General features: G+C 44.8%; 1 protein-coding gene and 1 long non-coding RNA gene across 14 annotated transcripts in view; one reads left to right on the forward strand and one right to left on the reverse strand.

Moving 5' to 3' along the window:
* The window catches only part of MRTFA (myocardin related transcription factor A), a 172,877-nt gene that overhangs the window by 18,056 nt on the left and 127,201 nt on the right, over positions 1–27,620 (reverse strand). For all 12 annotated transcript variants that reach the window (XR_006289908.1, XM_037882161.2, XM_043543849.1 and 9 more), the window contains one exon: positions 2,923–2,978. Coding sequence is in view for 11 of the 12 variants with exons in the window: in XM_037882161.2 (XP_037738089.1) it covers positions 2,923–2,978 (56 nt within the window). In the remaining variant the exon portion in view is untranslated. The remainder of the gene's footprint in view (positions 1–2,922; positions 2,979–27,620) is intronic.
* Positions 12,530–25,886, forward strand: LOC114019587. Of its 2 annotated transcripts, XR_006289924.1 has the most exons (5): positions 12,530–13,416; positions 14,820–14,897; positions 15,961–16,110; positions 17,195–17,299; positions 19,186–23,715. It is a non-coding gene; the product is annotated as an uncharacterized LOC114019587 (long non-coding RNA). The 2 variants fall into 2 exon arrangements; XR_005222887.2 differs by lacking the exons at positions 15,961–16,110; positions 17,195–17,299 and having other exon boundaries at positions 19,186–25,886.

The raw sequence follows: 27,620 nt of genomic DNA on the forward strand, positions 1-27,620 counted from the left end.
TTGACACGGTCTCCCACAGCATTCTTGTCAGCAAGTTAAGGAAGTATGGGCTGGATGAATGCACTATAAGGTGGGTAGAAAGCTGGCTAGATTGTCGGGCTCAACGGGTAGTGATCAATGGCTCCATGTCTAGTTGGCAGCCGGTGTCAAGTGGAGTGCCCCAGGGGTCGGTCCTGGGGCCGGTTTTGTTCAATATCTTCATAAATGATCTGGAGGATGGTGTGGATTGCACTCTCAGCAAATTTGCGGATGATACTAAACTGGGAGGAGTGGTAGATACGCTGGAAGGGAGGGATAGGATACAGAAGGACCTAGACAAATTGGAGGATTGGGCCAAAAGAAATCTGATGAGGTTCAATAAGGATAAGTGCAGGGTCCTGCACTTAGGACGGAAGAACCCAATGCACCGCTACAGACTAGGGACCGAATGGCTAGGCAGCAGTTCTGCGGAAAAGGACCTAGGGGTGACAGTGGACGAGAAGCTGGATATGAGTCAGCAGTGTGCCCTTGTTGCCAAGAAGGCCAATGGCATTTTGGGATGTATAAGTAGGGGCATAGCGAGCAGATCGAGGGACGTGATCGTTCCCCTCTATTCGACACTGGTGAGGCCTCATCTGGAGTACTGTGTCCAGTTTTGGGCCCCACACTACAAGAAGGATGTGGATAAATTGGAAAGAGTCCAGCGAAGGGCAACAAAAATGATTAGGGGTCTAGAGCACATGACTTATGAAGAGAGGCTGAGGGAGCTGGGATTGTTTAGTCTGCAGAAGAGAAGAATGAGGGGGGATTTGATAGCTGCTTTCAACTACCTGAAAGGGGGTTCCAAAGAGGATGGCTCTAGACTGTTCTCAATGGTAGCAGATGACAGAACGAGGAGTAATGGTCTCAAGTTGCAATGGGGGAGGTTTAGATTGGATATTAGGAAAAACTTTTTCACTAAGAGGGTGGTGAAACACTGGAATGCGTTACCTAGGGAGGTGGTAGAATCTCCTTCCTTACAGGTTTTTAAGGTCAGGCTTGACAAAGCCCTGGCTGGGATGATTTAACTGGGACTTGGTCCTGCTTTGAGCAGGGGGTTGGACTAGATGACCTTCTGGGGTCCCTTCCAACCCTGATATTCTATGATTCTATGATTCTATGAAGTATGGTGCCTCTCTCTCACTCTTGGCTTCCTCTTTCTCAAGAGCCACAGGTTTGTGATTTTTAGTCTCTACCGAAGACTATTTGGGATCTCCTCCATCAAGCTGTTGGTTTTAAAGGGAAGATACGCCCAGGGTCTGGGAGCACTATAGACTAACAAAAGTGTGCACATTGCACAGAAGTAACATCCTTTGGGTCAAAAGAAGCAACACATACTTAGGCTATTGCCATCCAAGGGTGGAAAATATGTCACAAAAATAGCTGCATCAGGTATGCGTGGGGTTATGAATACTGGTGATCTCCAGAAAGAAGAGTGTGGGGAAACTTGAACCATTGTCCTAAACTGGCATTTACTCCTGGGGGAATTCTGTGTCACTGCGCATGTGCACAATTCATGTCCCCCACAGATTTCTTTGCTTCCCTATCAGAAAGTCATTTTTCTGTGGGGAAGCAAAGGGAAGCCGCAAAAGGGGTCATGCATCCCTGCCCAGCAGCACGAGCATGTCATTTTGGGCGCCTAGAGCAGTTGGTGGAGACGTAAATCACAGCAGAGGGGATGGGGGAGAGGGCACAGTTGGGACAGCCCAGCTGGTGGCTCCTACTCTGCACCGCGCTCAGCTACTAGTTCCAGCTGGACTGGGGAAAATGGGACTTGCTCTTCCCCTGCAAGATGGGGCTGGGGCAGACCCACAGCCAGAAACCTTCCCCGGCTGCAGGAAGCTCCATGCCTCCCATCCCTGTTTCCTGCCTCCATTACGCCTCAGCTGCAGGGAGAGGGGTCATTGTGTGGGCAGCTGCTCCCCCGTCCGCCCAACTCCTGCACATCTGGACCCTCCCAACCCCGCATCCAGAACCCCCCTACTGAGCCCTCCACACCCAAAAACCCCCTCCCCCGCACCTCGCCCCTTGCATCTGGAGCACCCTGCCCCCAGACCCCCTGCCAAACCCCATCCCCTAGCACCTGGATCCCCACCCCTGCATCCAGACCACCCCTTGCTGAGTCCCCTGCACTTGAATCCCCACCCTAATGAGCCCCACCCCGCTGCACCTGGACCACCCTGCTGAGCCCCCCACACCTGGACCTCCACCCCACTGAGCTCCAACCAACTGCACCCAGACCCCCCTGCTGAGCCCCAAGGACCTTCACCTGAGCCCCTCTGCAGAGTTCCATCATCACTGCACCCGGAACCCCCCAATGAACCCCTGTGCATCCAGATCCCCCTGCACCCGACCCCCCATTGAACTGCCTGCTGCTAGATTACCCCACACAGAATCCTCTCACCTCACACCTGAATCCACCCACACTAAGCCCCTCCACACTTAGATCCTGCAAGGCAGAGCCAGGGGAGGCCCGGTTCTTGAGCTGTGTCAGGGTTGGGTGAAGCCTCACCGTCGAGTCCATGTTCCAGAGTGGGGGGAGCACCCGCAGAGTGATCTCCCACCTCCATGCAGCCTGTGCTCCCCACTGCCATGCCGGAGCCTCCACATTTATTTATTGACAAATAAAATTTGCAGAATTTTAAAATATTGTGCGCAGAATTTTTAATTTTTGGGCGCAGAATTCCCTCAGGAGTAACCTAGTCAGGACCAGACAGAGTGGGGGAGAAGTCATCACCGCAAACAAAAATGCATAAATGCAGGTGCACGTGTGACATAGTGCTTCCAGAATGTGGACGTATCCTTTGTTGTCTCATTTAGAGACATGGGATTTCCAGGGTAATAAACAGAAAATACCCTCCCAAGCCCAATTTCCCTTAAACTTGAAAGAGCAAACTCTCTTACCCTGGCGCGCTCCAAGCTCCTTCTCTGTTCATGAAATGCAGCTGGACTTTTCAGAGCTGTTGGGAGGACAACATTTATAGAATGAATTAGAATGGTGGAGTCCCTATCCTCTCCACCCCCACGTCACTTAGGGCTAGCAAACTAAAGTTGCAAGAAATGCTCAGAGCAACTGCCTTATGCATATATTCAACACACTGGATAAAATCCTCAGCAGGTGTAAATCAACGTAGCTCTACTGACCTCAAGGAGTGTTATGTCAGTTTATACCAGCTGAAGATTTGACCCTTATTGATTTTGCTAAAATTCATAGTGTGAGCTAGATGTTCACTTGGATTTGCCACTGAACTACCACACGTAAACTTCATCTGTTCATCTGCTGGGGCATGAATGAGGGTCAAAAATTAGATATGGGGTTACAAAATACCCTCAGCAAGCTTTCCCATGGTGGTAAAATACTCTGGACCCTGACTCCAGCGGTAGGCACCAGCATACCTGAAGAGGCATGTGAGAATGGAATGATGGGGAGAAGCCTCATGAATTGTAAAACCTCTCCACTGCCATTCAACATCATAAAAAGTCAGTTTCACCATCTGTGAAATGGGGATGACCACTGACCTCCTTTGTAAAGCGTTCTGGGATCAAGAGGAAAAGCAATATATATGAGCTAGGTACTACTATTAGAGGTTCAAAGTTCAAAGATGAATAACTCCAAAATGTTGTATCCAGGCCTTATAAAATAGTCCCAGGCACTAGATTTCATCCAAGAATAACGAATAAGACTAATTTTATTGTTTCTAGGTTAAGCTGTTTGGGAGATATGGTTTAATAATGGAACATTAGAAAATTGTTCAAAATGTGAAAATCTTTGCTTAAATTTAATGTAGAGAGGAGTTACTCAATGTGTGTGGTGCACTCAGGTTTCACCCAGGGGGAAGGATGAGTGGATGAGGTCTGGTGGGTAAGGATCAGAAGCTGATGCAGTCATGTCTATTGTGGAATGTGATGGAGTTACTTCAGATTTAGTCCATATACTGGGAATTTGAGGGGCAGTAGCCAATAACAGAAGAGATTTATACTGCAGTAGCCAGAGAAGAACAATTTGTACAGTAACTGCAGTTATTGAGAAATAACCACAGTGAGTATAAAAATACCTGCACTCTGATGGGCTAATAATGGCTCTGAGCCAGGCAAATGGGATTTTCAAGCTATCTGGTTATTGAGAAATAACCAAAAGGCATTGTGCAAGCTGGCCATGGGGAGTGCAGGGAATACGTATAGAATTGTGGCCCAATAAGTACAAAATCTCTACATTCTGATTGGCTGAGACAATTACACTTCTGGGTAATTTATGACAGTCATTGATGAACAGCAAGAGACAAAGGTTGTTGGGAAGAGTTATTTTCAAGCCACAGAAAGGTGTTTGTGAACCCACACCCATCCCCCTTAACAAACACTAACCTTAACTTCTATTTTGTGCACGGCACATATGAATAAATAAGATGTTAACATAGGTTTGTGTTTCTTCCCCCAACACATAATGATACTGTGCATCAGGCAACCAACTGAAGAGCCATTTGGGAGAGGATGCCAAAGCAGGACATACCCTGAGTTTTCAATAGCACTCCATGACTAATACTTATGTTCTGTAGTAGCTCTGCCAACTTTCCTTTCTGCATAGTTCTGCCATCATACTGGAAGCAGCATGTCTGTGTGTATGTTGTGGGAGTTAAATGAAATTTTCCTGACATATTTCAGAGTAGCAGCCGTGTTAGTCTGTATTCGCAAAAAGAAAAGGAGTACTTGTGGCACCTTAGAGACTAACCAATTTGAGCATAAGCTTTCGTGAGCTATGGCTCACGAAAGCTTATGCTCAAATAAATTGGTTAGTCTCTAAGGTGCCACAAGTACTCCTTTTCTTTTTCCTGACATAGTTACAACCATCTTTATGATGCAACCTATCTCAGTTTGGTTAGCTTCATGTGTAGTTCAGGGAGCATTCTGAATATAGACAAACCAAACAAGAGGGAGGAGACTTTCCTGATAAAACAAAACAAAACAAAACAAAAAAGAGTATGGCAGGATGGCTAAACAGTTACCCTAAAGGGCAATTTTAATCTCTCATGGGTATTCCTTTGGTTCGTAGTTTGCTCTATCCTGGCAGCAAGACAGACAACTTCATATCTGACCTCTGAAAATGTCAAGGGGGCACACATCCTTCCCTACTTTCCCTAGTGCTCTATCGGGGGCTCACATATCAGAAAGGGTGGCTGTTGTATTATCTTATTCCATCCAAAGTTAACCAAACCCTGTACATTGGCCTTAAAACAACTGCATAACAAACAGCCTGGATCTGTGTAACAATTCTGCTAACTAGCCACTGAGATGGCAAATGACCAAAGAGGAAGACTTTTTCCAGGTTAGAGCCATGAGATGCAGGCTAGCTGTTGAGAGATCTGGTTTATGGACATCAGTAAAATGCTGTTATTTACTGGAACTGTTGATATTCTTTGAGATGTGAGGAAGAGGTGTATTCCAGGTAGGTGCGTGCATGCCCAACACACTCTGAGCCAGAGAACTTTGCCGAGCAGTACACATAGAGGCAATCCTTGCATCTCGTGGCCTGAGCCCCTCCCCTGGCCATATAAGGGGAGGCATTGCCCTGACCCCCCCTCAGTTGCTTCACACCGAATGTCAGAGGCAAAGACTGATGCAGAGGCGATGGAGGGTGGGTTGTAAAATACACATCTGTATCACATCTCAAAGAACAAGAGTTACAGTAAGTAACTGTTTTCTTCTTCTCACAGATGCAGCCATGTATTCCATGCAGGTGGACTCACAAGCACTAATCACTGGAGGTAGGGCTCGAAGTCTATTTAAAGAAGAACTGCAGGATTGCCTTCCCAAAGTCTGCATCTGAGCAGGATACAGTTGTAATGGTATAGTGGTTCATAAATGTATGTACAGAGGACCAAGTGGCAGCCCTGCAAATGTCCAAAATGGGAACGTCACTCAGAAGTGCAATCAGTGTTGCCTGGGCTCTTCTAGAATGAGCTCACACCCTGGGGAGGTGGCATAGTCTAAGCTACTTCGTATGCAGGAAGTTATCCAGCTGGAGATCATCTGGAAAGACTGCTCAACACTTCATTCAGTCTGCACATGACACAAACAGATGATGTGAGGATTGAAAGGGCTTAGTCCTGTGTGGGTAGAAAGCTAGACGTCGCCTGACATCCAACATGTGGAAATTCTGCTTCTCGGGGGTTAAATGCAGCATAGGGGAAAACACTGGTAGATATAGGACTTGGTCCAAGTGAAATGTAGGCAAAAACGTAGGGTGCTGCCGCAGGGTCACTTTGCCTTTGGAAAACTTTGTGTAAGGAGGTTCTGCCATCAAGGCCTGCAATTGACATACTTCCCTTGCAGATGATACTGCTAGCAGGAATGCAATCGTCTGACACGGACAGGAGAGAGAGGCTCAGACAGAGGCTCAAGACAGACCTAAGTGAAGCACAGTGTACTCACAGCGCTGGTCTGCCACAACAAACTGGAGAGAAACCTCCTGTGACTTGCTATCTGAAAATAAGCGTCCTGAAGAGCCAGGGCAGCAAACCAGTCATTGGGCTATAAGGCAGGGAGGATAGTTGCTAGAGTGACCATCTGGAATCTCACATATCTGATTGTTGAGGTCACAGAGGTCGAGAATAGGTCTCACCCTCCCTTGGGTTTGGAAACAGGAAATACCAGGAGTAGAATCCATGACCCCGACAAAGTAGGAGAACCTTCTCTACAGCTTCCAAAATTAGTAGGGACTGAACCTGCTTGAGAATCAGTATCTCATAAGACTGGTCCCTGAAGAGGAACGGGGCAGAGGGTTGGAAAGGAACTGTATAGCATAACCCGATTTGACGGTGCGTAGGACCCAGTTGTCCATGGTAGTTGAGTCCCAAACATTGGAAAAACAAGCCAGCCTGTCCCCAAACAGGGTGGATGGGGATGGAAAGGTCACTGATCACTACTCTGGACACAGAAGTCAAAATGGGTGCTTGCCTGATGCGGGGGTGGGTAAAAGGGGATTATGCTGGCTGGGTGAACCCTGAATCAGAAGATCTCCTCTTCTGGTATCTAAGACCCTTCCTTGGGTAATCCCACTGCGTCACAGGAAAGGAAGACTGGGCAAAAAAGCCCTGCAAGTGGTATTGCTGTTCCTGCTGCTGACTGTTATACTGGTGTGTCTATACTGCTGGAGTACAAACTCCCAAGGAGCGCAAAGTGACCTAGGAATCCCTATAGGAGTCTTGTCTGAGAACAAAACCTGACCATCAAAATTTAGGTCCTCAATTATCTGCTGCACATTGGACGCAATGCTCGATTTCTGCAGCCGTGAGGCACTCCTCATAGTTTCAACACAAGCCATAATTCTGGCCAAGGCATCCAGCACGTCCAGAGATGACTGCAGTGAAGTCTTGGCTATCAACCAGTCTTCTGTAACAAATGCCCTGAACTCCTCTCTGGAGGCTGCTGGTAACTTGCCCATAAATTTAGAAAATGGTGGCTCAATTTACAAAATCATTCTTAGAGAACAGCACCTGTTGGTTTGCAATGGACATCCAGCTATGGGAGATGAGAAGGAACTAACAGGGGTCGGGCTGGTGCCACTCTTATATGGCCAGGGGAGAGGCTACGGCCACAAGACGCAAATGCTGCCCCTCTAGGTACTGGTAGGCAAAGTTTTCTGGCTCTGGTGCACTGGATGCGCACACACCTGTGTGGAATACCCAGCTGCATCTACTCAAAGAAGAACCTATGCTCCACTTTAATGGGTACATGGGAGAATCTCATCCACCTAAGGTTGCACTATATCTCCAGACCACACGGGTACATTTTATGTGAATATCTCCTTCCTTAAAAGGGAGGGAAACACCCAAACTCCTAACATTAATAAAAGAACATGTACAAAAAGGTAGCTGACAAAGGCCCTGAAAACAATACGTAATAAGATTTCATACTTCTACCAGGCCTTTCATATAAGAGTGCTTTACAGACCTTAATTAATTAAATTTCAAACCTCTGTAAAGTATTAGGCCCATTTTACAGACAGCAAAATTGAGGCACAAAGATTAAGTGACACTTGCCCCGCATCAATCATACAGAGAGCGTCCACAGAACACCTAATAATAGAACCCAAAAGTTCCAACTGTCTTCTGTACCACATTGCAGCTATGTTCTTGTCAGTTGGCTGGTGACTAAAGCACTGTCTCTGACTATCCCAACTTGTATGGATTTGGGACACATGACTACAAGGAGCCAGTTAGGAGCTTCATGAAAGACCTAAGGTTGAGTCTCTCTCAAGCCATCAGGACTCCCTTTACAAGATTTACAGTAGAAAAGTGACCTGTTACTGGCAGCACAGTTCCACAACTTGCCCTCTGGACCCATGTCCTTTCTGGCTGGTGAAGGCCAAGACGGAAGACTTGGTTTCACTGCTGAAGATGGTCAATGCCATCTTTAAGGAGAGCAGTTTATCAAACTCTCTTAAGGAAGCTGTTGTATGGTATTTGCTCAAGGAATCATCTCTTGAGGCTGACAACCTATTATCAAGAATCTAATCCTTTTGATTAATCTTAAGAAGGTTGTGGTGAGAACTCTAGGAGTACCAGATGCTTCTGATTTCCTTGTCCCATGTTAATCTGGGTTCAGACTTTGGAACAGCACATTAATTGCACTGATGATGATAATTATTTATCTTCTCTGGTGCCAGAAAAAGATTAGGTATTCACAGTTAGATCTAACACTTTATCAGTTGCCTTTGATACTATTGATTATGAGGAGATAATGACTTGCCTACAGACTGTAACAGGCGTGGATGAGGCTTCTTTTGGCCAGTTCTGTTCATTCTGTACTGAGCATTCTTAGAGGGAGGTAGTGGACAGTTCCTGGTCATCCCCAAGGGTTCTTTTGTGTAGTGTCCCATAGGTTCCATTGTGCCTCCCCTCCTACTTAATGTATATATGGGGCCAGTGAGAGAGGTAATGAGGAGACCTGGGCTGCAGTGTTTTCATTATGTTGAAGACAACCAGCTTTCTATTTCACCTGAGCCTACAAGTTATGTTGATTGCTTTACCCAGTGTTTGGTTAAGACTGGGGCATAAAATTGAGTTAGCTTACTGAAGCTCCGTCTGGAAAACATTAATGTTGGTGGGTAGGAGTAAGCAACTAGGAGATATGGCTGAAATTGTCCCCCTCATATTGAGAATATGTGTCCACCATTCATCAATAGAGTTTGCAATCCGGGTGGTGTTACTGGATCCCCAACTGCTGGTAGAAGCAGTTTCTAGGACTGTCTTTCTCCCCAGTCTTCATTTGACCAGGAGAACAGTAATTTTTTTCTACCACCATCCATGTCTAAGATTAAAGAGTGAAATGCTCCCTACATGGATCTACACCTTAAATCAAACCAGAAACTGAAGCTGATGCAGAATATGGCAGCCTACTTAATAAGAAATGTATCTTGCTAGGAGTAAATGATTTGTGCTCTACAATCTGCCCTGGCTGTCTGAGTTTCCAAATGAAGTTTAAGGTATTGATTTTGACCTTTAAGCCCTAAACTGGCTAACATCTTGGTTACTTGAGAGACCGCCTCTCTGCCCATATATTACTGTCACAGCTGCACTCAGTCATGGTACTTAAGTTGGCGCTCTCTTCCTATAAAGAGAGGGAGTTGTTGGCAGCGCACACACTAGCAGATAATCTCCACTGTGTCCCTTTGCTTTAAAACAGCCCAAATCATCTGACCATCAGGACATGCCTCAGGCTCTATTTCTTTACCCAGCGTTTTGGAGACAGAGGCCTGGTCTACACTGCAGCTTAAATCGATGTAAGGTGTGAAAAAAATCACCTCCCTGAGCAACGTAGCTTACATCGACCTAACATGGTGTCTACACTGCACTATGTTGGCAGGAGATGCTCTCCGCTGACTTACCTTCCGCCTCTCAAGGAGGTGGAGTACTGAAGTCAATGGGAGAGCGCTCTTTCATCGACTCATCGTGTCTTCACCAGACCCACTAAATTCATGACACTGCATCAAATGCAGCAGTGCCAATTTAGCGTGCAGTATAGACAAGCCCAGAGAGTCATGATAAGGGCTGGTACTTATGATAAGGAAGGTATTATTTCTTGGATTTTATTTAATCTGTGGTTCATTATTTTCTGAGTTTGTGGTAAGGAACCACTGCTTATCCAATCCTTTTATAGGACTATAACTTAAGTTTTTATGGCAACAGTCTCTAGAACCTGGGATAACTGTAATTTCAGTGAATTATACATCAAAATAAATAATAATTGTGATGATTTATGAATGTCTATCTACAGCTTATGTTGCTTGCAGTGTTGGTATAGCTGTGCTGGTCCCAGGATATTAGAGAAACAAGGTGGGTGAGGTAAAAATCTTTTACTAGACAAACTTCTGTTGGTGAAAGATGAGCTTTTGAGCTACACAGAGCTCTGCTACACAGACACCTGAAGAAGAGCTCTGTTTAGCTTGAAAGCTTGTCTCTTTCTCCAACAGAAGGTGATCCAATAAAAGATATTACCTCACCCACCTTGTCTCTCTATGTACATCTTATGAATTCCAGTTTGATTTTGTTAACTGTCAGTATCCTTATGTTTTTGGCTGTCTTTTACTATATTCTTACATCAAAGCCCTTGTGCTAAGGAGGAAGGGAGGAATGTTGGTGTGTCTGACTTTGAACAGGACAATCATCAGCACCTGAATAGATCACCCCTAACAAAACAAGGGGTAGCTGCAGCCTGGGTGGAGTTCTGCCCAGCTTGTCTAGACAGTGCTAGGATTTTTGAGAACTCAGATGTAGACACTGGGGAACTTAGAGGGACTCGGAGCCAGAGGAAGATTAGGCAGGACAGCACTGACTGCAAAGGTCAGAGAGAGACTAACTAGGATTCAGAGAAGAAGCCATATGCAGGAGCAGGGATTCTGAACTCCTCAAAGGTCTCTGACCTAAGCCAAATAACATTCCAGAGGCGTAAGGAAACTGAGGCAGGTTAATGCAAGTATGCATTTGCTATTTTGTGTAGATCTGTGCATTTCTTGTGCTAGCTAAAGCAATGAGTGATTGGTTTTTTGAATCCTTACAAAGCCTGCATGTCCACTTGCTTTTGTTATCATGTGTCTTTGCACAGATGAAATACAAACCCAGAGCACCCATGATGTTGGAGCTCTGAGAAAGGGTGCGCATAGCTATTGGGGAGTCAGAGGGTGAGGGGTGGCAGCACTGGTGTAGGGGGTGTAGGGCACCTGGGCTGCAGGGTCCCTTTTCTACAAATGTGTGACAGAGAACCTGTGCCCAGCAAGCATACCAGTGTTGCCAAGGAAAGAGACAGTGCTGTAGCGTACTCAGCGCAAGGGAAGCTCAATGCCACATAGATCTAGCATGCTGGGACCCAAACACTGCAGCTTGTGAGCTACAACAGGGTTGTGTGACAACAATACACCCCAGAACCTTGTCATGGAGCGTCAAGCCCATTCTCTTACACCCACTAAGAACATTCGTTTCGGTTCTGAAGTTTTCTGGTGCAGTGTTGCTCTAGATGAGGGAGAAGTAAGTTCTCTCTCTCATCATGGACTTGCTCAACCTAGAGTGTTTGCTCCCCTTGGGAGGCCAATCAAAAATAAGCTACAAAACTACAGTGCCTTATCCCAACATTGAGTATGTGTACAGAGCTAGCCTGTGTAACCATGTTTTCTATTTATCCTTCCTCCCATGTTCCTTCCATTTGTTAAACCCACTCACTACATCTTGTCTTATGTTAGATTGTGAACTATTCGGTGCAGAGCATGTCTATTACTGTGCCCCTCTGGTGTCCAGCACAACAGGGCCTTGATTCTGGGCTATGAAAAAATAAAAAGCATAAGGCATCACTGTTTGTGAAGAAGTAGTGGAAAGCTCAGCAGATGAGAGGTAGGAGAGAAGTAACTCAGGCTGCAAGTCCCCAAGAACCAGCAAAACCAAGATTTTTCCGAAGTGTATAGTACAGAAATGTAGGACATGTCCCCCCACAGGAGTCTCATTACCTCTACATTCAGTGGGACTATCCTATCAGGAAGAGATATGAACTCCCAAGTCCTTTCTTTATGGCACCCAATAGCCCTTAGGACCTGAAACTCAGTGGCTGCAGACTGCCACATTTACACTCCAACCACATTAGGAAAATGCCCTGATGTTACCAATGGTTGTCAGTAACGGGTCCCATTGAACTGGTATTAAATGTGGTTTAACTGCTAGAATAGGAGATAAATCATTGTCAATACTGTTACAGAAAACATGTTAGACAGCACATTCCACCAGGTTCAGCTTTCTGCAACAGAGTTGTAAATAGTTTTGTCCTATTCCCTCTAGTAAGTAACCCATTTTAATATCTGTTGAGGGGAGTCCCGACAAGCCCTTTGCTGACGACCACTATCAAAAGGTCATTTTCCTCCTATAGATTGGCTGGTGAGGAGCTCAAGAAATCCGATACACAGACTTAGAGGTTTTCTTTCGCCTTTCAGTAGGTGGCAGGGATGTCGGTTGTGGATAAATCTTATCAATTCCTAGAGTTGAGGTTTTAATTAAAAGCATTAGCCTCTCCATTCTAATACCATTAGCACATAGGAGAAATCCATTCTGGAGATAGAGAATCTCTCCAAGCCTTATTGCTTTCCAATCCCTCCCTCCTTCTCCCACCCTTGAGGCCATGCATTGCAACTACTATCCCGACAGACTGATCTTCAAAAGTCCTCAGTCCCGCTCCTCAATTATCTACAGTAATACAAAGAACTCCCCTCCCTGCAGCCCAGAGAAGAGAATCCATTTATCCCTCACTGTCTATCATGTGTGACAGTCTGTACCCTTATGTTCACCACTTTTACAAGACTGATAAATTTTGTACAAAGTATGCCTTGTGAGGTATCATTTGAAAATCCATAATCTGCTGAACGTTATAATCCCAGTAAAATGCGTGTGGAGACATCATATGTAAACTTATAAAATTCTACAGTATGATGTTACTAAGATATATTCTAAATCTCAGGAAACAGCCACAAACCAGTTCCTCAGAGACAAAAGGCAAACTGATGCCTCAGGCAGATGTCAATGAAATTAAATGGGCTATCACCTGGTTGAGCGGCCATTCTTTGGCAGGAAAAAGGGGTGTGAATGAGAATTTTACATCTTGGCAACAAACAGCTGGAAGTTCCAGTCTCCATAGACTGACTGTCTCCTGAACCTCAGCTGCAGATGAATTTCAAAGAAAAGAGAGCTATAAGAAAGGAGAACAGAGGCCTCAAAATATTCCTCCTTTCTCTCTATCCACAGCAACCACAACACCTGAGAAACTTCTTTGAACTGAGGGGGGGAATCCTGTATGAAAGGAGTTCAGCCAGTAAGACTGCTAAGACATGTGGTGAGAGAAATCTTCGCTTTGAATTTACTTAACTTGGTAGGTTAGGTATTCGTTTGGTTTTATCTTTTATTTCTTTGTAACCAGTTCTGACTTTTAAGCCTCACTACGTTTAATCACTTTCTGCAGTTAATAAACTCGGTTTATTACTTTATCTAAATCAGTGTGCATTTGGATTGAAGTGTTTGGGATAACAAGATTTGTGCATATTATTTCCTATTGATGAAATAACGGACTTGATATGAGCATGTGTTGTCCAGAAAAGGGCTGGGCAGTACAAGATGCACATTTCTGGGAACAAGTCTGGGACTGGGAAGTTGCTGGTGTCACTCTGCAATATAATTCAGGAGTGACTGGCTAGAGCGCTCATCGTTCAGCTGGAAGTAATTTACATGCTAGATGCTGTGTGAGAGCAGGCCAGGAGTGGTTGCTCTCACAGCGAAGCAGTGTGAAGGGTACCCCCAGTTGGAGAATTGAGGGGACACTGTTGTTCAATGGTCCAGACTGTACTCTGGGTAATGTCACATCATGTTCCTATGGCACCATACTAGGCTACTATAGCACTCCTGACTTAGGGGATCATGAATCAAATCTTTGTTTTCCATACAGCAGAGCAGACAATGAAAGTCATGCATATCAGCTCAGACTCCATTTTTCATCTCTGTCTTACTCTGCAGAACCTGAAAGTAAAATTCGGACTTGAAGAGGGGTCAAGGCCACGAAACAGAAAGCCATATCAAAATAGCCAAGTTCCCGTTACCTAGTGTGAGAAATAAGTAGAACTGTGAACCATGTTCATTCTAAGAATGAAACAGTGGGGGGAAGGAGCAGATCTGATCTAAGAAATGGAGGTCAAAAGTAATAGACAAACATTTTAGTACACATCCTGTGTTTGCATCTGGGGCTCAGAGAGAGACACCAAAAGTCAACGCAGGAAAACAGAATAATGAAGGATGTCAAGGTCTTGGATGGTACTCTGTACCCCACTCGTCCAAGGAAATAGATATACTGCAGCACCCCTCCACTCCTATGGGTAATAAGACATGCTGGAGGCTCCTCACATTCTTGCGAGTAAAAACAACAGATGAAAGCCACAACTGGTTTCTAGTCATGTAGCTCTGCAGCAGTGGAGAGGTACTGAATGCACATGCCCATAATCCCAATATCATGCTTGGGGCGGGGGGGGGGGGGGGGGGGAGCGAGGTGTCAGGGGGTATGTAGTAATGTCTGAATCCAAAATCAACTGGCAGAGTTAGAAGGAACTAAATACTACAACTCGACTAAAAAACCTTGAAGTGGGAGTTTGAACATTCCGTTTTGCTGTCAAATCAATATGCGGGGGAGGGAAAGATTCAATCTCCCTTTGCTCTGACAAACAAGGCTCCACACCAACCATTTCCTAACACATGTATCTTGTTTTTGTGTCACACCCAAAACTAAAGCTCAGACTTGCTGACTTAATTCAAAGCTTCAGAAGAACCAGTAAAGAGCAGCCAGCTGTTTACTTATCTCCTCCTCAGGTATGTCTTGAATTTTTCTCTTCTGTTTATTACCCTCTTGTAAAAAATTAGATAAGAGCCACAAAGATGTTTGATGGTTTCCTTTGTTAGCTCAGGGTGGGGTTCTCCAAGTGCCATCTGATCAGAAACAGAAATCTCTAACCAACCCTTGGGCAGCTGGCTCCTTCTCCTCAACCTCCATCCCACAAGGCAATCTTATGTCAACCTAACTATGTGAGTGTCTACACTAAAATTTTTCTCCCGCCAATGTAACTGTCCTGCTGTGCTGACTTAACTAACTTCACCTCCACAAGAGGTATAGAGTCAGTGTAGTAATGTTGACTCAGTGTCAGTGTAGACACTGCATTGCTTAAGTCTACTGTTACTGGCTTTCAGAAGCCATCCCACAATGCCTCACACTGACAGAACAGTTGGTACAAGCACTCCTGGCGAGGACATGCACCACTGACACAAGGAGCGTAGTGTGGATACGCAAAAGCCATTTAATTACTGCAGCAGCTGTATGCAGACATAGCTTAGGTCAACATAATTTTGGAGTGTAGACAAACACAAACACTATTTCTCTCACATTGTGGGAGCTTCAGCACATTAAGGACAGTGATCACAAAGGAACTCCCAAATCATCTTCACAGCTCATTTCCAAATGCAAAGTTAGCAAAAAGACACTGGATAGCAACATGCATTAAAAACACCAAGATAGTGGGGAAAAAACCGGGAGAGCTGGAAATGACAGAGAGGTCTCCCACCAATATCCTGTTCCATCCCATTCCTTCCCCTACACAACTGCAGGGAAACCAAATAGATGGGACAAACACAGTTGATCTTAATGGGTAATTCCCACTCAGGACCTGATCTAAGGGCCACTGAAGTCAATGGAAAATACAACGAGGAGTCCTTATGGCACCTTAGAGACTAACAAATTTATTTGGGGATAAGCTTTCATGGGCTATAACCCACTTCATTAGATGCAGCTGATGAAGTGGGTTATAGCCCACAAAAGCTTATGCCCAAATAAATGTGTTAGTCTCTAAGGTACCACAAGGACTCCTCATTGTTTTTGCAGATACAAATTAACACGGCTACCCCTCTGAAACCTGAAGTCAATGGGAATCTTTGGATCAGGCCCTCACTGCTCTAGAAGAAGCTGAAACCTCCTGTACCCACAGTGTATGTGGCAGGGCTGGGAAGAAGGAGGAACACTTCACAACCAAGGGTATAAGCAACTAATAAATGTATACATATTGTACACAAACTGTTAAAATGGAGTTAAGGTTGAGAGTATGTATCAGTAATTTAAGGGTAAAAACTATTTACACGGATGTTGCCATTATTTCAAAACCAAGCATTAGAAACTCAGGAAATTCAAAGTTATGGTTATACTTAAAAGAAATCCAAACATGTTAAGGCAAGAAACACAATTAAGGCACCTAAACAGCCTTCACACTGCCCTTTAGCGATGCCATTCAATAATCCTATGATTCGTGCATAACAGTATTCATGAACTCTGATTAAATTTAAAGAGATGCTTTTCCCAGCACATTTTTCGTTTGGTGGCAGCACTACAGGACCAAGTTAACATTACAGTAGAACCTCAGAATTTCAAACACCTTGGGAATGGAGGTTGTTCGTAACTCTGAACAAAACATTATGGTTGTTCTTTCCAAAGTTTACAACTGAGCATTGACTTAATACAGCTTTGAAACTTTACTATGCAGAAGAAAAATGCTGGTTTTAACCATTTTAATTTAAATGAAACAAACACAGAAATAGTTTCCTTACCTTATCAAAAAAATTTAATACTTTCCCTTTATTTTTTTTTAATAGTAGTTTATGTTTAACATAGAACTGTCCTGTATTTGCTTTTTTTTTGGTCTCTGCTGCTGCCCAATTGCGTACTTCCTGTTCCAAATGACGTGTGTGGTTGACCGACCAGTTTGTAACGCTAGTGTTCATAACTCTGAAGTGCTACTGTATTTGGATACCTTAACTGTGCATTTCTTAGCTTAACATGTTTGGATATCTTAAGTGTAACCTCAACTCTGCATTTTCTGGGTTTATATTAACTGGCTTTGGAATAACTCCGACATCTCCATAATGTTTTTTATCTTTAAGTTACTGATATGTACTCTCAAATTTAACTCCATCTTATCAGTTTTTTGTCTGGGAATGTACTTTGTTTTTAAAAATGTCATACATAAACTGTAAATGATAAACTCAAAGAAAACACTACCATGAAATATTTCTAATGATTTGAAGATGTGTAGTACAAACTTTAAATCTTTAATTTTAACTTTTAGGAACAGATTCATCAACACATCAAAGCAGCACAAACCAGTCAGAGAGCACCAACCAGTTAAGCTGGGTTTATAGCTGCTCTGCAGCACCTGAGTAGCACAAAGCAGGTGAAGCATATTAGTGAATCTGGCCCTTAATTTGCAACTGTCTTACTGGTTCAGAGGGCTGGGTTAGCGAGACTGGCATTACATGAAGGGAAGACGAGGGCTTGGGGGGAATGACTCCAGAAGTCCCACCGTCTTTGTGGTTTAGGTGTTCCCCCTTCATTTCTCAGTTCTCTCAGCAATGCTGCCTCAATGTACAATGAAGCCGAGCCAAGACAAGTGGCATAAGGAGCCTTTCCAGCACTAATATCCAAAGCTAGAATAGGAGTACTTGTGGCATCTTAGAGACTAACAAATTTATTTGAGCATAAGCTTTTGTGAGCTACAGCTCACTTCATCGGATGTGAGCTGTAGCTCACGAAAGCTTATGCTCAAATAAATTTGTTAGTCTCTAAGGTGCCACAAGTAACCTTTTCTTTTTGCGGATACAGACTAACACGGCTGCTACTCTGAAACCAAAGCTAGAATGTAGCCACGGAATCTTTAGACAGCAGTGACACTTGGGCCCAGTATTCTACTAATGAGAACTCGACACACTGTGTCCCACTTCCCCTTATACACTATGTCTACACCGAAAGCACTTCAGCAGCGCAGCTGCAGATAACCTGTTGTAGGGTGGACACTTTCTACAGCAATGGAAGGGGTTTTACTGTCACTGTAGTTAATCCAGCCCCTCAAGAGGCAGTGCCTAGGTCAATGCAAGAATTCTTCCATCGACCTAGCAGCATCTATGTCAGGGGTTAGGTCGGCTTAACTACATATCGCAGCCATATAGCTAGGTCAACCTAAATGTTAGGTGCACGCCAGGCCCAAGTAATTTCAACCAACAGAATTGTAACATACAAATTAGCTGCAGAGGAAGGGTGGTAGATGGCTGAGATAAGTTTGATGTCAATTACTTCAGTTGTTGATCTGAACCAGTCTTTAGCATACACAACAGCAAATAGGTAAAATAATAATTAAAAGCTCAATTACAACTTAGTTTCTTTAAAAGATAGCCTACACAGAAGATTTCAATTCATTTTAACTATATGAAAAGTTTGATGTGTGTATGTTATTCCACTGTTAAAATGATTAGGAACAAAGAAAAACCTGACACAGTGCTAAGTTTCTTTAAAAACTCAGCTTTTAGTTAATTTGAACACATATCAATTAACAAATCTATTTGTCAGTTCCCAGAAAATTCATTCTGTACTTCAAGAGTGCTGCAATTTTGTTGAGAATATGATGTATTTTTCCATACAAAACAAAGAGGTTGAATCCATATTTAAGTGCAAAACAGAAAACATTACCTATGATCACAACCAGACCCTCTAAAATGAATAAGCATCACTTTAATTAAACATTTCATCTCATTTATAGAAGAGATACAGAATTGGAAATAAATATCTGCTTCCATTAACTCTTGGTATGCAGTGTGCATTGCCAAAAACCCTCAGAGTTTAAAAAATTAAGAAAGGGTCAGGAAGGACACCTATAGCTTTTCAGTCTCCAAATGAGCAGGGAAGGGTGAGGAGGTTCTCTGACAGGAATCCTTTGATTCATCCATTCTTGGTCCAGACTTTACGTCTGTCCCTTTGATGAATAATCTCTCCTCTGCCCAAACAAATATTTCTGCCAACTTGGAAAAATGCCTGGGCAAAAAAAAATTAAAAAGTCCATTCCCAGCCTCTGTCACAAAAAGCAAAGATCTGAACAAGCAAAAAGAAAAAGTTTTCCTTGCAAAAGGGCTGTCCAGAGGAGGAGTGGGCTGCATTGCCTGGGGAGGAGGACCCCAGAGAATTCTGTCCAGTCCCCCTCAAAGGTAATTTCCATACATGATTTTATTGCCCTGGACTATGCCTCTTTGGAAAGCAGTCTGTATTTATACATTTATTGCTTTGTTACAGGGACATCTAAGAGTCAACTGCCGCCTATGGAATCCTTGAATTCATCCTCCCCTTCCTATAACTCCAGTGAGGAGAAAGCTGAGTAAGCTGCAGATTTTCACTGGCAGTGAACTAAATCAGCAAGCATGTTTTATTAATCAAGGAAGGTACAAATGCATACAACTCAATGTTTGGTTGTATTTGTTTAAAATGGAAATGAACAGGCATACCAGATACAGCCCTTAGGCTCCTGGCAAGTTGTCAATGTAGCTCTCAGTGTAATGTACAGACTCTCCCCGCACACCCAAGGTCAGACTCAGAGGCAGGATGCAGCATGTTTTAAGAGATGTGATCAGAGTCAGAGATATGGCAAAACGCCCCACCCCATGCCCCAAGAAGCAGACAAGCTAAAAGTGAACTACAGCACAAAAAGTAAAAATGAGTTAATTCCAAATTTCTGTGCTATGTGCTGCTAACCGGACCATGTTGAGGGAAAGGGGATTTCAGAATAGAAATAAATCTGAATTAGCTATTAAAAAATTCTTTTGTTGGTCTGGTACTTCTTGATTCTTGCAGCACTCTCAAAATATGACATCACAAATACCAGCAGTCTCACTGCAACTTCTGGTATTTGTAATTCTGGGTACAATAAGTGAACCAGGAAGTGCCAAGAGGATTTCATAGAGCAAATAAAGCATTTTGAAAGGTTAAAACTTCCATACCATAGGTTCCCCACAGCCTGGTTACTAACAACATTCAGTAGATAAATCTGGGATTAACTCAGTTTTCATTTTTGCTTTATACTCCACCTTAAGGAAAAGAAAGATACCAGCTTGCAGATCTTTACATCTCTCCTGTTTAGTGAGGAATGAAAGACAAACTAGGTGAAACCCTTACGCTACTGACAAGTTTTCAGTGTGGCTCTCAGTGTAATGTACAGATTCCCGCCACAGTCTCTTTGATCAGGAGAGTCATAAATGGGGCAATATGGTAGACACTTGTTTATTATCCAGATATGTTTGGCACGTTATAATACAGAAAATAAAGACAGCTCTTGCTTCAAAGAATTTATATCTAAAGTACTGGGTGTGATCAGAGCATACTGGTTAGCATATGTCTGTAACACGGGCATAATCCACTTTCAGGGGATTAAAGCAGTTAATAATTCCTTTGGAATTTAAACTATAGTATTTTAGACAACAATCCTGCAATGATGGATACAGTGCCCTAGTTGCAAAATCTCTTGTCTCTGAGAATCTGAAATGGAGCATGAGAACACCCAGGGATCCATCCCTATATTCCAGAATATAGTTGGAAACTGGAAACAATGACACCAAACCCCATCAGCTTTAAACTGTAAACTGGATCAGAGTGGTGATGTTCTAAATTGCGCGGTACAGAGAGCCAATGTGCAGCAATGTAATAAAGTGAGTGGAGTCACCCAGAACACACACTCCTTCCATTCTGGATAAGATACACCCAACACTCAGTTTCGGGGCTAGTGGGCTCCATTCTCAATCAGCTTCCATAATCTGTGCAGACAGTTTGAAGGAGAACAGAAAGTGAGCCAGTAGGCATTAGGATTAAGCCTGGTGGATGGGGAGGAAACTGATGTCAGACAAACTCCTGCATAAACTGTCAGAGGAGAGCAAGAGCTGGTAAATCCCATGAATCTTTGTTCACTCACCCAGTTGCCAGCAGTAGCTAGAGGGGCATTAAACAGACATGGACGGATTATTTCCTTTGGGCTGGACTGTCCTTACATCCATTCTATCCACTTAAGACATTTAAAACACACCAATACACCAGTGGAATAGTCAGATTCGACTATCAAAGTTGGCTGAAATAAGACCCCTATTAAGGAGGAGGGAGAAAGAAAACTGCCCCTCAGGCTCTGCACTGCAGCTGTCAACCAGAATAATGCCTTCTCTGATACTAGGATATGTCTACACTGGCAGAGTGACAGCGCTGCTCAGACAGCGCTGAAGGGAAACCGCTGTTGTGTGTTCAGCTGCCTGCGCAATAGCATGTTCACACTTGCGGCACTTGCAGCGGTATTCGGAGCGGTGCACCCTGGGCAGCTATCCCACAGAGCATCACCTCCTCCTCTTCTGCTGCTAAGAGCTGTGGGAAAGTGGAGGGTGTGGTGGGGCATCCTGGGTCCTGTCCAAATACCCCATGATGCATTGCTTCGCATCCCAGCAATCCCTGTGCTTCTGTCCACATTTGGCACCATCTTTCAACGGTTTGTGTACTGCGTGCTCTGCCTCTTCGGTCTGCAGGACCAGATCCTGAACTGTTGACTAGTATGCTGCTCGCACTGACCAACACGTCATGAGTGGCAGTGCCATTATTCCTTAAACTACAAAGGCAAGAGGAGTGCAACATTGATCTCGCCACACGTACTAGCTACAACACGAGATTGCTTGTGGCATTCATGGAGGTGCTGACCACAATGGAATGCCGCTTTTGGGCTCGGGAAACAAGCACTGAGTGATGGATCACATCGTCATGCACGTCTGAGATAACAAGTAGTGGCTGCAGAACTTTCGGATGAGGAAAGCCACATTCATGGGACTGTGTGATGAGCTTGCCCCAGCCCTGCAGCGCAAGGACATGAGAATGAAAGCTACCCTGTCGTTGGAGAAGCGCGTGGCGATTGCACTGTGGAAGCTGGCTACTCCAGACTGCTACCGATCGGTTGCTAACCAGTTCAGAGTGGGAAAGTCAACCGTTGGATTCATGTTGACAGAAATGTGCAGGGCCACTAATCGCATTCTGCTCCGAAAAACCGACACTCTGGGCAACGTGCATGACTTTGTGGATGGCTTTGCACAAAGGGGCTTCCCTAACTGTGGAGGAGCGATAGATGGCATGCATATTCCAATTCTGACACCAGACCACCTAGCACATTAATCAGAAGGGGTATTTCTCTATGGTTCTCCAGGCGCTTGTGGATCACCGTGGGTGTTTCACGGACATTAATGCAGGCTTGTCCGGAAAGATGCATAACACACAGTGTTCTTTCGTAACACTGGCCTGTTCAGGAAGCTGCAAGTAGGGACTTTCTTCCTGGACCAGAAGATCACCGCAGGGGAACTCAAAATGCTCATTGTGATCCTAGGAGCCCCTGCCTACCCCTTAATGCCATGATTTATGAAGCCATACACAGGGCAACTTGACAGCAACAAGGAGCGGTTCAACATCAGGCTGAGCAAGTGAAGAATGACTGTTGAGTGTGCTTTTGGCCGTTTAAAGGCCCGTTGATGCTGCCTATATGGGAAGCTGGACCTGGCCAATGACAATATTCCTATGCTTATAGCCGCATGCTGTACACTCCATAATATTTGTGAAGGGAACAGTGAAAGCTTCACTCAGGGCTGGACCTCTGAGGCTCAGCACCTCGAGGCTAAATTTGAACAGCCAGAAATCAGGGCTATTAGAGGGGCACAGCGAGGGGCCATAAGGATCATGGATGCCTTGAGGCAGCAATTTGAAGCTGAAAGCCACTAATATTTGTTGCTATGCTTGAGAGTGCAGTCCTTGTAATACTAGGAGGTTATTGTGATTGGTGCAGATGATGCAATATGAAGGTTTAATGGAACTGCCTGTTGCTCTGCAGGGCTCTGTTTGCTTTCAATTAATAGAATAAAGATTGCTTTCAAACCAACACAGTTCTTTTATTAAAAAACAACAACTGGAGGAGAGCGACAACAACAACAAAAAACACATCAGAACTGAGCGGGATGGGAGGTCCCAGGAGGAAGTGGGGTCCTGGGATGGTTAAAGATTTGTGTATGTACAGGGATTATATCCAACCTTCTCGTTTGGAGTACAGTGCAGCAGGTATTGTACTTCAACAGAGATAAACTGCAGAGGGACGGGTGTTGAGTGCAGTGGGTACTGGGAGTCCGCAGGGCTGGACTGTGACGGGGGAGGAGTGGAATGCCGCAGGTACAGACTGGAGCCAAGAGGTTGATAAGAGTGTTTTGACGGTGTCCGGGGGCTACATGGGAAAGAATTTTGCGACAGCGGCTGCAAGGGAGAGCAGGCACATAGTTGCTCAGTTTGCAGTGCTAATATCGCCTGGAGCATGTCTGCTTGGCGCTCCATAACTTTTGAGAGCCACTCCATGGCTTCATTTTGGCGCGCCATGTTCTCCTTTTGGTCCCTCTTCTCGCTGTCCTGCCACTCCTTCAATTCCTGTTTTTCGGCCACGGAGTGCATCATAACCTCACACAAAGTCCTCTTTAGTTCTTCGTGGCTGCTTTCTAATTCTGCATAGCCGTTCAGCCGGCGATAATAGAGGGAGGTTGGGCTCCCACGGTCCTCTCTGTGAAGCCAAAACACATTTTATAGAAGCAGTATTTTTCGCAACACACAGAACACTGCTTCAGTGATTTAAAACACAGCTAGTATTCACACCTATCACTAATTGGCTGACCCCAGGCAAACACACATGAGCCACAAGATCACCAAAATGGTGAGCAGCTGCAGGGGCAGGGTAAATCAGTGTTCCCGGTCCCTACTGTACACTGGGCACATGGCTCTTGGGGAGAGCCAACACTGTAGGGGGGCCTGATAATCATTCCTGTCCCCACATTTTACACATGCTGAGTTCATTATGGAAGATATCTCGCTGCTGAGGGTGAGCAGAGAATCAAGGGAAGGTCTTCTCCAAGATTGCAGCTTCTGCCCTGGCCCTTATGCGGATCGCCTGTGTGCAGCAATGGTGCAGTGATGGCAGAGTGGCGTGGGAAAGTTACTGTTAATGGGGCAAGAAACAAAGCAGATTCTTGCGAGGGAGTCAATCAACACCCTGTTCCGCCACTCAGACCAGGCATGTGGTCTTATGCGCATCATAGAGACACAAGCCTGCTTTCTGCAACCCTCCTGCCCCTAACAACTCGCTTCAGTGATTCCCAAAATCAAATCCACTTACCGGGGCTCCTCTCCTGTTTGTGCTTTGTCAAGATCCAACAGCTGTGGCTGGCTAGCCTCCTCCGGGGTAGAAAAGAGCTCTGGGATGCATGTATCTCTGACTTCCGAGTTGTCCTCTGCCTCTGGGTCCCCCTCCCCCTCCTCACCCAAGATTTCCTCCTCCTGGCTTGGTCCACTCTCGACTGGCACACGAGCCACTGAAGTATCCACAGTGGCCTTTACAGTGGAGGTGGGTTGCCACAGAGTATCACGTCCAGCTCTTTACAAAACCGGCAGCTCATGGGCGCAGCACCGAAGTGGCGGTTTGCCTCCCACACCTTGTGGTAGGCGTTCAGCAGCTCCTTCACTTTGACCCTGCACTGCAGTGTGTCCCGGTCATGGCCCCTTTCTGTCATGCATCATGAAATCTGTCCGTAGGTATCATCATTCCTACAGCCGGAGTGCAGCTGGGACTGGACAGCCGCCTCTCCCCAAATGCTGATGGGGTCCAGCTAGCTCAGCATTGCTCCAAGTGGGGGATCGCCTGGTGTCTGAAGCGGGCATGGCCACCTGGAAAGATGGGCTGAGACCACTGTCTGCATCACCGAGCAAACAGGAAGGGAACTTCCAAAATTCCAAAGGAATTTATGGGGTGGGGATGATAGTTGGTCACCTGAGGGCAGGGCAGTAGAGTCCAATCCAATGACCAGAGAGGCAAGAACAGGCATTGTGGGACACCTCCTGGAGGCCAACTGCAGCACTGTAATCGACCAGGGTGTCGCTGTCGCCCCGGCGCAGAAAGCTGTACGCCTCTCATCAGGGTTTTTGTTTGTTTGTTTTGTTTTGTAAACACAGTGCTGCTACTGCGCAGTTTCTGTGCACTAAGTGGCTTGGCAGTGTGTACACCTCAGGAGTTACAACACAGAAACCTGCTTTACTGCACAGAAACTTGCCAGTGTAGACAAGGCTTTAATCACAAAAGGGGGCTATAGAGAAGCATGAGACACTCGCCCACAGAAGGTGCTCTTTCTCATCAGCATTGCTGGCTCTTTAATGCCTGTCCTTAGAGAGGACAACAGACTGGTTTTCTCGCAGGATTGTGTAAGACACTAACCACAAGGCAACTGGTCCTGCTCTGGCTACAGTTTACAATTGATTTGTACGTGTTACTAGTAGCCAGAGATCAAAATCTACACTAATACAAAGTGCATGTAAAACCAGAGTTTTGACCCTTTTAGTAATTAAGAGATCCCATAGCACATTTTGCAAGGCAGACTGTTGGCTCAGGTATATTGGGCCAAATATCTTCTCCATAACATTTTTGTTGTTTTAACTGACATTTTCTACATGTCCTCAGATACATAAAGTTGTTTGGTTCTATTAAGTAGATGCTGCTGTGACGTTACACCCCATATTCCTCATAGGAATATGGTTATGATATGAATATGGCCTAACTAAGATATATTTTACTCAAGATACGTCTTGTAAGGTATCATCGGAAAGGTTATGATTTACTGAATATGATTATCCAATTTGTATGCATGTATCATTTCAGTATCTAAAGTTAGGAATACTGATTATGTAACAATTACAACTGTGTGTGTATTTGGGAAACACTCACCACACAGCAGGCCATCAGCTTTGATGGGCCATTAGGAAGAAACAATAAGACTTTAAAAATACTAAACACTATCTTGCATCAAGGGGTAGCTATGTTAGTCTGTATCCACAAAAACAACAAGGAGTCCGGTGGCACCTTAAAGACTAACAGATTTATTTGAGCATAAGCTTTTGTGGGTAAAAACCTCACTTCTTCACATGCATGGAGTGAAAGTTACAGATGCAGACATAAATATACTGACACATGAAGAGAAGGGAGTTACCTCACAAATGGAGAACCAGGGTTGACAGGGCCAGTTCAATCAGGGTGGATGTAGTCCACTCCCAACAATAGATGAGGAGGTGTCAATTCCAGGAGAGGCAAAGCTGCCTCTGTAGTAAGCCAGCCACTCCCAGTCCCTATTCAAGCCCAAATTAATGGTGTTAAATTTGCAAATGAATTTTAGTTCTGCTGTTTCTCTTTGAAGTCTGTTTCTGAAGTTTTTTTTGTTCAAGTATAGCTACTTTCAAATCTGTTATAGAATGTCCAGGAAGACTGAAGTGTTCTCCCACTGGCTTTTGTGTGTTACCATTCCTGATGTCCAATTTATGTCCATTTATTCTTTTACATACATAGGGACTGTCCGGTTTGGCCAATGTACATGGCAAAGGGGCATTGCTGGCACATGATGGCATATATAACATTAGTAGACCTGCAGGTGAATGAGCCTCTGATGGTGTGGCTGATGTGGTTGGGTCCTCTGATGGTGTCACTAGAGTAGATATGGGGAAAGAGTAGGCAACGAGGTTTGCTACAGGGATTGGTTCCTAGGTTAGTGTTTCTGTGGTGTGGTGTGTAGTTGCTGGTGAGTATTTGCTTCCGGTTGGGGGGCTGTCTGTAAGCGAGGACTGGCCTGTCTCCCAAGGTCTGTGAGAGTGAGGGATCGTTTTCCAGGATAGGTTGTAGATGGTTGATAATGTGCTAGAGAGGTTTTAGCTGGGGCTGAACGTGATAGCCAGTGGTGTTCTGTTATTTTCCTTTTGGGGCCTGTCCTGTAGTAGGTGATTTCTGGGTACCCGTCTCGCTCTGTCAGTCTGTTTCCTCACTTCCCCAGGTGGGTACTGTAGTTTTAAGAATGCTTGATAAAGATCTTGTAGGTATTTGTCTCTGTCTGAGGGACTGAAGCAAATTCGGTTGTATCTTAGGACTTGGCTGTAGACAATTGATCATGTGATGTGTCCTGGATGGAAGCTGGAGGCATGTAGGTAAGTATAGCCGTTAGTAGGTTTCTGGTATAGGGTGATGTTTATGTGACCATCACTTATTTGCACTGTAGTGTCCAGGAAGTGGATCTCTTGTGTGGACTGGTCCAGGCTTAGGTTAATGGTGGGGTGGAAACTGTTGAAATCCAGGTGGAATTCTTCAAGGTCCTCCTTTCCGTGGGTCCATATGATAAAATTCATTTGCAAATTTAACACCATTAATTTGGGCTTGAATAGGGACTGGGAGTGGCTGGCTCATTACAGAAGCAGCTTTGCCTCTCCTGGAACTGACACCTCCTCATCTATTGTTGGGAGTGGACTACATCCACCCTGATCGAATTGGTCCTGTCAACAGTGGTTCTCCACTTGTGAGGTAACTCCCTTCTCTTCATGTGTCAGTATATTTATGTCTGCCTCTGTAACTTTCACTCCATGCATGTGAAGAAGTGAGGTTTTTACCCACAAAAGCTTACGCTCAAATAAATCTGTTAGTCTTTAAGGTGCCACCAGACTCCCTGTTTTTGTAAACACTATCTTGGACTTCTAGTAATTTTCCACTAAAAAGGTGTGTGGGGGGGGGGGGAGGGCTGTCAAGACTAGGAAACAAAAGATTCCCACCTTATGTTAATCTTTTTTAAGGCTGGGAAGTAAGGCAAACAGACTCTTCTCCATTG

This window comes from Chelonia mydas, chromosome 1 (assembly GCF_015237465.2).
Source record: "Chelonia mydas isolate rCheMyd1 chromosome 1, rCheMyd1.pri.v2, whole genome shotgun sequence".
In the NCBI taxonomy this organism is placed as follows: Eukaryota; Metazoa; Chordata; order Testudines; family Cheloniidae; genus Chelonia; species Chelonia mydas.